This window comes from Fukomys damarensis, unplaced genomic scaffold (genome assembly GCF_012274545.1).
Source record: "Fukomys damarensis isolate Sample0158 unplaced genomic scaffold, DMR_v1.0_HiC HiC_scaffold_22, whole genome shotgun sequence".
Taxonomy (NCBI): Eukaryota; Metazoa; Chordata; class Mammalia; order Rodentia; family Bathyergidae; genus Fukomys; species Fukomys damarensis.
The window spans coordinates 15230101-15239248 of record NW_022900934.1 but is presented as its reverse complement, the minus strand read 5'-3'; the positions used below and the strand labels follow the sequence as shown (position 1 = coordinate 15239248).

At 53.4% G+C, this 9148-nt stretch overlaps 1 protein-coding gene across 4 annotated transcripts in view; it reads left to right on the top strand.

Annotated features, from left to right (window-relative positions):
* Positions 1 to 1248: 1248 nt before the first annotated feature.
* Ccn5 (cellular communication network factor 5) overlaps positions 1249 to 9148 on the top strand; it is a 10200-nt gene continuing 2300 nt past the window's right edge. The window contains exons 1-4 of one of the 4 annotated variants that reach the window (XM_010631472.3): positions 1249 to 1342; positions 1708 to 1812; positions 5474 to 5690; positions 5797 to 6645. In XM_010631472.3, the coding sequence (XP_010629774.1) occupies positions 1334 to 1342; positions 1708 to 1812; positions 5474 to 5690; positions 5797 to 5816 (351 nt within the window). In that variant the 5' untranslated portion in view covers positions 1249 to 1333 and the 3' untranslated portion in view covers positions 5817 to 6645. Of the gene's footprint in view, positions 1343 to 1707; positions 1813 to 5473; positions 6646 to 9148 lie in introns of those variants that run through there. The other 3 variants (XM_010631473.2, XM_010631471.3, XM_019208546.2) reach the window with 3 other exon arrangements.

Genomic DNA, 9148 nt, shown 5'->3' with positions numbered 1-9148 from the left:
CCAGCAGAGCTGCTTCCTGCTATGGCCTCCCTCACTCCGATCTGTGCATGGAAGGAAAACCACTGGTGCTTTCATTGCCCTGAACGAGGCCTGCATGCACCTTGATCTGGCCAGGCCTCACAGCCTGTACCGCCCACACCCTGCCCACACACATCCATCCTCAGTACTAGAAAGGAGAAGGTCCAGGGGAAACCGTGCTCTGACTCAGGGGATCACAGGTACAGGACACAGCTCACCTCTGGCCACCTGCTGCAGAGCCCACAGCCCACTCCCACTGCCCTCAGCCAGCCGAGGCCTCACTGCCCTGCCGCTGCAGAGGACCTGAGTGTCCTCCTCCCACCTCCTAGCCACTCTGTGTTGCCTCAGAGAGAGAGAGAGAGAGAGAGAGAGAGAGAGAGAGAGAGAGAGAGAGAGAGACAGAGAGACGGTCTGGTGCCGCACCCCAGGGAAAATAAGCCAATGCAATAGAGGCCAGAACAGGGGTGCCTGGTGGGGGGCAGAGGTGTGGTATTGGAAGGGACACTGAGACTCTTCTGAAATGCTGCTTGCTCTGGGCCGGGATGATGTGGGTTATGTGCATGTTATCATGTCACACGTATGTGAGGAGTTGGGGATCCATGCATGTAATACTAGTGTCCGGTAAGCACTGCTCTGTATATGGTCCATGTAAAAATATATCACAGAGGGCTCTAAAACGACCAACAAAAAACAAGCTCACGTGCACCCCATTGCCCAGGAAGCTCCTTTCCTGCCAGGCGCATTGGCTCCCTGATTACGTGAAGCTGTCCCTGCGTTTGGCCCGAGCATTTGTACTCTGCCTGGAACCTTCCGCCCTCCTTAACCGGCTCTCTCATCGGCTCTCGGAAATGGCACCTCCTTCAGAAAGCCGGCCCTCACTTTTGGTCTGAACGAGGGACCCTCCTTGGCATCCCCAGGAACCCCTCCAGTTTTGCCATTAATGTCTGTTCCTCTGGGCTTTGTCCCAGGGTCAATGCTGCATCCCCAGCCCCTGCAGAGGTCTCAGAGTTGGCTGAACTAAAGAAAATGGGTCTGGTTTGACCAGATCACCTGGCCATGCCCAGCAAGCAGGGAACACAGCAGGTCCTGGGTTCACCCACTGTGGGCCACCATCCAGTGGGGAAGCAGGCTGGGGAGGCCCCTTGTTGCCAAGAGCGGACCAGCTGCCCAGGAAAGTTCTGCTCTGGGTCACACCCACCTCTGGGTAGCTGCCAATCTCCCTGCCAGAAACCGCAGGCCTGGCCGAGGCTGCCCGGAGTCCGGGCCACAGGGCTTAGGAGACCTCGAGTCAGATCTGCGAACGGGTGTTTGGCGGATGCTTCTGGTATCCTCAGTCCCTGGGGTGGGGCAGGGGTCCGGCTAGCCAAGGCTGCAGCAGCTCCGGCAGTGGTGTGGGCTGAAGCCCTTTGGGCTGGGAGGAGCTAGAGAGGGCCTTGCCAGCCTGCCGCAGGCTCTTGGTGCTGGCATTGGCTCTGGCTTCATAGATACACACACACACACTCACACACAGGCACACACACTCACTGACAGGCACCCGATGGTGGCTTCCACTGTCTCACCTTCAGGTAAATGGGCTCATCACCGGGTCATGAGGATGGGGAGAGGAGCAAGACACAGAGAGGTCATTGTGTGTGTGGGGGTGCATGCCTGGGAGGGACCTCACAGCTGCTGAAACATAAAGACTCATAGGTCCTGCTTCCCGGCTCAAAGCTGACTCTGCACGGACACGGTGACATGAGGCGCCCACCACAGATCCACCTTCTGGCCTTCTCCTTCCTCTGCATCCTCTCCAAGGTAAGGGGCCTCAGGCCCTGGCTGCACCGCTGCCTTCTTTGGTGTGGTGGGGGTGGGGTGGGGCGTCACGGCTGAGGAACCTGAGCAGTGCTCCTGCTGGCCCCATGCTGGACACAGTCCAGGCCCCGTGCCCAGGCCCGGCTTCCCTCCCTGGTCCCAAACAGCTGCCGGCTCTGTTGTGAGGCCTCAGGCGGGTCCCCTTTCTTCTCTGAGCACAACTCCTGCCTCGGTTGAGGGGACGCAGTGTTCCTGAGGCCTCTGTGGCCATCATTCATGATGCTCCCTCTGTGTTCAGCACTGCCCAGGACATGACGAATGTTCCCTGAATGACCCTTACCAGTCCCCCAGCCCTTGTAACAAGGCAGGGGCAGGTGTCCTCACAAATGAGGAGACCAAGACACAATGTACTTCTCTGCCTCTGAGCCAGGACTGGTGTCTAGGTGGGGGCTGCTGTCGAAGTGATTAGAAAGCTTGGGCTGTGAGCACTCCATGTTCCCTCCCTGGCTGGGGAGGGGGTACTGAGATGCCACTGTGGAACAACGATCTTCTCTCTCAGAGCTGCAAGGGACATTTTCCAAAGGGCTTGCAACATATCCACCTTGCCTAACGTGCATAACAATCCCAAAGGGAATCATGAACCCCAGTCTCAGTTAAATGAAGCTCAGAGAAGGCAAGAAACTTGTCCAAATCCACACAGCAAAGAGCTATCAGGACAATACAGGAGAGACATGGTGGAGTCCCGGATATGGAGGTATCTGGGGGACTCCAGTATGTATCTCCCCACCCCAACATGGTCCAAGGACACTGCTGCCCAGCTATGTTGGCCTCTTAGCAAATGCTGAATTTTCAGAGCCAAGGGATTGGTCCCCAACAAGCCAAGACCTTGCTGACTTTTTATGCTCCCTTGAGGGGCACAGGCAGGCATTTCTTCCTGTGGACCCCGCAAAGTATGGCTGAGGAAGGCTGAGGACTCTTGCTGCTGCATTCCAGGCCTGCTCATTGGTCTCCCTTGCGGGTGGGAAGGACATGAGGCCAAGTGGGTGGCTTGTTCAGCTGGAGCAGGGGACCTGGGGTTCGGGATTACAAAAGGCCAAGTATAAAGCCATCCTAAACTCACTGCTGGGAAACCCATCGAACTGTTCTTCCCCAGTCCCGGGAAGCTGATGAGCACCCTTCACAGAACCCTAGGGCCTTGGTCATGGCAAACATGCGAAGCCACAACCATCTTCAGGGAGAATTCTGAGTTTTCCAGGCAGGCTGTGGGGTCTTGGGCCCAGAAGTCTCCATACCTAGTGCTACCCCACAAAGCCTGGCCTAGTGGCCACAGCAAGGTGTGATGGGATCACTTGACTGTAGTGACAGAGTGGCTGGGGAGGGTGTGGAGGTAGGGTGCCAGAGAGGGTACATCTTTCCTTTTCTACACCAGGCCACCCTCCCTGACCCGTCGTTGTCCATGTAAACAACCAGGTAAATTGAGGCAGAAGCTAAGCTGACACTGGAGCCTCTAGATGACAAGGGGTGGGCATGTGAATCAAGAATTCAAGCCTTGGCTTCTCGTGAACCTGGATTCTGACCCTCATCCCACCTCTGCCTAGCTGTTCACTATATGGCTCTGACCTTCTGTCTCCTCACCTTTGAAATGGACGTGCTGCTGGGCCTCACACGGAGGGGCCAGTCACACATGTGTTTAAAGTGTCCAGGCACAGCATGCATGTGCCGTAGCAGGTGGCCATAGTCTGCTATGGTCACTGTGTCACTACTAAGTTCTCCTGGGTATCAGGGTCTGCAGAAGCCAGACAGCAGCCAGGTAGAGCAAGCTCACAGAGGGGCTCAGATGTTCAGCAGGCCTATTTTTTGGCACCCCAGTTTTCAGGGGGAAGGGACCTGAGACTCTTCTGGTCAGAGGCCTCACTGCTCATGACCAAGGGAGCTGGAGCCTCTGCTTTGGAAGAGAAGAAGCCCAGCATATTGCTTCCTGGGTTAGTTACGTGTGCTGCACCTCTGAGTTTATTAAAATGCACTCAGGTTATAAAGAAGGTCCCCAGGTACTGCGTTCCTAACAAGCTTCTGGGGGACTCCATGCATCAGTCCAGATTACACCTTGGGGGTGAGGTGGGCTGAAATTCCTTCCTCAGAGTGCTGTCCTTGGTGGGAGTTCCAGGGACCTTCTCTGTTGCCCCTGGAGAGGCTGGTCAGCCAACACCGGGTGACCCCTGGTGGCCAGGGTGGGAGCTGCAGAAAATTGAAAGTGGCAGGAAGAGGAGCTGGGGACGGACGAAGTGGGGAGCAGCAGAAATAGATCATTATCTGCTTTGGGCCTCACAGGAGCTACGAGATCATCAGTTCCTCTTCCCAAGCCCAGAGTCTTCAATCCTCTAGATAAAGCCCTCAGGTCCCCCCAAAGATCCTGCTTAAGATTGGCCCCTCACAGGGAACATCTTTGAGTTATGTCCCCCTTTTGGTCCCCACCTTCAAACGGATTTACAGGGCACCCTTGACATCTGGTTTATGGTTTTGGTGTTTCTTGCTTTTTGGCCTGGGTGGTGAAGGGAAATTGGATTTCTTCAAATGAAACCTTGAAGGAAAAGTCCACCCGCACTTGAGATCCTCATCAGGGAAGAGGGATGTGGCCCGGCTCCCGGGTCTGCAGCTAATCCTCCAGCTGTCAGAAAGAGCCTTTCCCTCTCTGGAGTTTCGCCATCTGCACATGGCAGCAGGGAGGTCTTACATGGTAGCAGAGGTGCTGAAAACCTAGCTGTGTTTTAGAAACCCCCAGAAAGAAAGAAAAAATACAGAGTCCAATTAGATACAGTGGTGCATGCCTGTAAGTGAAGCTACTCAGAAGGCTGAGGTAGGAGGATCGTAAATGGAAGACCAACCTGGGCAAATGTTTCAAAATAGAAGGATAAAAAAGGACTGGGGATGTAGGTCACTTGCCGAGCATGCAGGAGGCCCTGGGTTCCATCACTAGCACCACAAAACAAAACAACAAAAACAAGCCTCTGGGATTTGCTTTGGTGAGTCCCAGAGGGACTTAGGATTCTGTTTTTTCTCAAATTTTCTGGCTGGTTGGCTGTGCATTCAGGGTTGAGAAACACATTTGCATTCTTCCAAAGACCAAGAACAACTGTAGTATGGTTTGATTTACTCAGCCCATGGGATAAGGAACTGTACGCTGGGAAACATACCATGAATACTGCCCTTCTAGTCCTTGGGTTGTTGCTCTTGCTTTCCTGGACCCCTGAGAGGGTAGGACCCTTAATGAGGACAGTCATCAGAGCTCAATGCCCCGAGCACCTCCTGCTGCTGGGCCATGTACTAAGGGTCTGACATGCATCATTATGTGAGTTCTCTGAGGTCCTCTGCTTGGTTTCCTGTCACAGATGAGGAAACCCAGGTTCAGCCAGCATAGGTACCATGTCCTAGGTAAACCAGCCATTAAGGGGCACAGCCAGGACTGAAACTCTGGTCCAGAGTCCTTGCTCCTGGCCACATCCCCACACTGCCTGGGGAGCACCACAGGACAGCCAGGGTTCAAGGCCAGATCTGCACGACTCTGAGGCCGAGATGTGGAGCCCACACTGCACACCCTGGCAGAGCTAGGGGGGCCCCACTGCCTACCTCGAAAGCCCATGGCTGAGTGAGGGCTCTGTTTCTGCAGGTGTGTGCCCAGCTGTGCCCGACACCGTGTGCCTGCCCCTGGCCACCACCCCGATGCCCGTTCGGGGTTCCCCTGGTGCTGGATGGTTGTGGCTGCTGCAGGGTCTGTGCACGGCGGCTGGGAGAGCCCTGCGACCATCTCCACGTCTGTGACCCCAGCCAGGCCCTGGCCTGCCAGCTCGGAGCTGGCCCTGATGGCCGGAGGGCCATGTGCCTTTGTAAGCAGGTTTGCGGGACTCCTGGAGGGTGTGTGTGGGATGTCACGGCCATGGTATGGAGCCAAACAGCAGCTTTCGACTCTCCTTTCACCCCTCCTCCACTCAGCTGAGACTGGGGGCCCATAGGTCCCGGGTCCACTGCCTGTCTCTCTCCTCTTGGCCTCTGCTTGGACCATGCAGCCCCATCTGAACAACCTTCCCTACCCCTGCCTGTCCTAGTCACAGTCCACATTCAAAACCAAGCCCAAATATCTTCTCCCCTGAGAAATTCTCCCAGACTCTTCAACCCAGAAAACATCACCCCCTTCAGAGACTCTTGTCACACTGATGGAAACAAAAAGGCAACCCTTATTTAGGACATAGCATGTGTCAGACACTGGGGGGAGTGCTTACTGCACAAGTCACACAAACCTCCTAACAATCCTGTGAGACTAAGTACTGTTAGACCTATTTTACCAATGAGGAAACTGAGGTTCAGTGGTATTAGCTGACAGGCTTCATGTCACATGGCTCGGAACCTTTTCAAATAAATTCAAGCAAATTCCACTCTGCCTCCTGGACTGGGCACTTTGAACGATGGTTTGAGTCCTGGGTCTGCTATTTCCCAGCGACCTTGGGCATGCGACATTCCACACCACGCTCCCTAGGCCTTGGCATCCTCTGATGCTTTAGAGCAGGGCTTGGCAACTGTGCTGCGGTGACTCCGGTCTATAGATAGTTCTTGTCTGCAGGGAGTTGTCCTGTGCAGTGTGGGACACTTAACAGCGCCCCAGTTTGACCTGCTAGATGCCAGTCTCAACCCTCTCACCCTTCCTGAGTCACGGCAGTCTGTTTTCAGACACTGCCAAGTGCCCCCGCGGCATCTATACCCCAGTAGAAACCTACGGCTGTGGAGAAATAGAAAAAGATGAGAGCTTTTTTTTCAAATAATAAGCTTTGTAGAACAATTTGCCTCTTTCATCTAAGTACATGTCATACTTTCATAAAAATAAGAATGAGAGAAAGAGGGGTAGCTCATGAATCATTACTATGAGTTCATGCATAGAAAAGGTCTTATTAAACACCCTGGGCCTGGGATTTAGCTCAGTGGTGCCACCATCTGCCTCGAAAGTGCAAGGTCCTGAGTTCAATCCGCAGCAACTCCCACCCCACCTCCGCCCAAAAGAGTCAAAACAAACAAACAAAAACCTGGGCCTGAGATGTATCTCAGCAGTGCAGCACCTGTCTAGCAAGCACCCAGCCCTGAGTTCAATTCCTGGCATCAAAAAAGGGGGGAAAACCAAAATAATAAAACACCCAACAAAACTTATAGATGGAAAGTTATCAATAGCAAATCCTTTTCAATGCTTTATGCAATAGGAGATGGGCAGGATTTGCAAGATAAACTCACAGACGATTGCTCATGAAAATGTGTCTGAAGAGAGAAGGAGACAAGTAACGCTTCCTGAGCTATTGTTCGGACTCCCCATGGCACAGTGGAAGAGTCAGAAACTCTTACCAAGTGCCAGATATTGGAGGCTTCACAAATATCAGCTCATTTAATCTCACAACTATATGAGGTAGATACGTACGCCACTGCCACTTTATAAATGGAACAGAGAGACACAGAGAGGCGAATCAGCTTGCCCAAGGCTTGTAATGACCAGCTGGGATTTGAACTCAGGGATCCAGCTCCATGGCCTCAGGCTGCAGCACTATACAGCCTGATAGTCACCACATGATTAATAGAGAGCAGATGTTACATCGTAATTTCATCAAGGGGCTGTTCTCATCCCCTCCTGATTCAGACTTCAGGCACCTGCAGGCCAGGATTTACTCAGTCTCCGGTCCTCTCTCCATGTCCCAGCCCAACTCTGGCACTGCAGGGTCTGTGACTTGAAACAAAATAGAGGCTGGAAGCTGGTGACTTCCATGAGTGAATGGGAGCCTTCATGGGCATGATTCATATTATCCTTAACCTCGAGGTAGCCCTATTATCATCCCTGTCCTGCTGATGAGGGAACAGGGGCTCAGAGAGGTTAAGTCACCTGCCTAGGTCACAGAGTTTGCAAGTGACTGCAGGTGAAAACCCAAACGGACTCCCAGAGGAGAGGAAGGACACAGCAACCTCCAGAGGGCAAACCAAACAACCCTGTGGTCCAGGCCAAAGGGTCGGGATTGGAGCCAAAGGGCTGTGGCCCGGTGGGCAGGAGTGGCATTAGACACTCGTCCTGTCTTCCTGGCAAGGATAAACAGGGCTGGCTGCCTTTTACCGAACATCTGCTGTGTTCCAGGCTTTGGGTGAAACGCTCTCGGTACACTTTCTCATTCACCCTCCAGCGGCCGGAGGGGCAGGTTCCAAGGTTCAGAGAAGTCACTCGGCCCTGGCTCCCACAGCAGCCAGCACCCGGGGGCAAGGGCTGTTCCAAAACCCCTCTGTGTGAATGGACCTACTGGGGGTTTTCCGCGAAGGACCAGGAGGACCTTGCCAATGAAACCTTTCTCCAGACCAGCTCGGTTGTCACAGGGCCCCGCCCCAAGCCCCATGCACCTGTTCCTCTGTCCTGAGCACTTCACTCCAGGGCTCTCTCTTCTGACTTGGACACACTGACCTTTTCTGTGCTCTTCCCTCAAGTCCCTTGAGACAAAATTGCGTCTCATGTCCGCCAAGGGGCACAGGGGTCGTCATACACATATCCCAGCTCAGGGAACGGCAGGAGGAGCACCCAGCCCTAGCCCTCAAGGAGCCCATGTCCAGGAGAAGAGGTGGCGATGACCAGATCTTGAGGCCTTCATTCCAAGAGCGAGTCCTGAGCACCCACTATCCGCCCTGCTCAGTGCTGGGTGTTATCTGTGTTCACATCAGCTCCTGTGCCTGAAGGTGCTGATTACTGTTTCATCCCCGCTGTGGCTCAGGCCACTGAGAGAAGTTAGGAAACTTACCTAAAACCCACAGCCAGCAAGCTGAGCCCTGACCTGAGAGCGATGGCTGAAACACCGCAGGAGCACAAAAGCCTGGTGTGTAAATGATAGTCAAATGTTCTGAATGCTGTCTGCAGCTCCCCGGGCTGGGCCCCGGGTGACCCTCTGACTTGCTGCAGGAGGGCAGGCTCGCGGGTGCAGGGCTCAGCCACCGCGGGGCACATTTATATAACACAAAATAGATGTTAAGTCAGAAGCTGAGACAAAAGGGAAACAAAGGAGGTCACTCTATAATGGTCAAGGGATCAATTCAAGAAGATATAGCAATTGTAAATATATATATACCTCAAGTTGGAACATCCAATTTTATGAGTAAAATATTACTTGATATAAAGGGAGAGATAATCTCACAAAATAACAGTAGAAAACATCAGCACACCATTTTCATCATTGGTCAGATCATCCAGAAAAAAAATTATCTTAAAATTGAAGACCTTGATGAGAAGGCGGTCAGCCATGAGCACGTGTGGAATAAAAGCTTTTCAGACAAAAGGAAG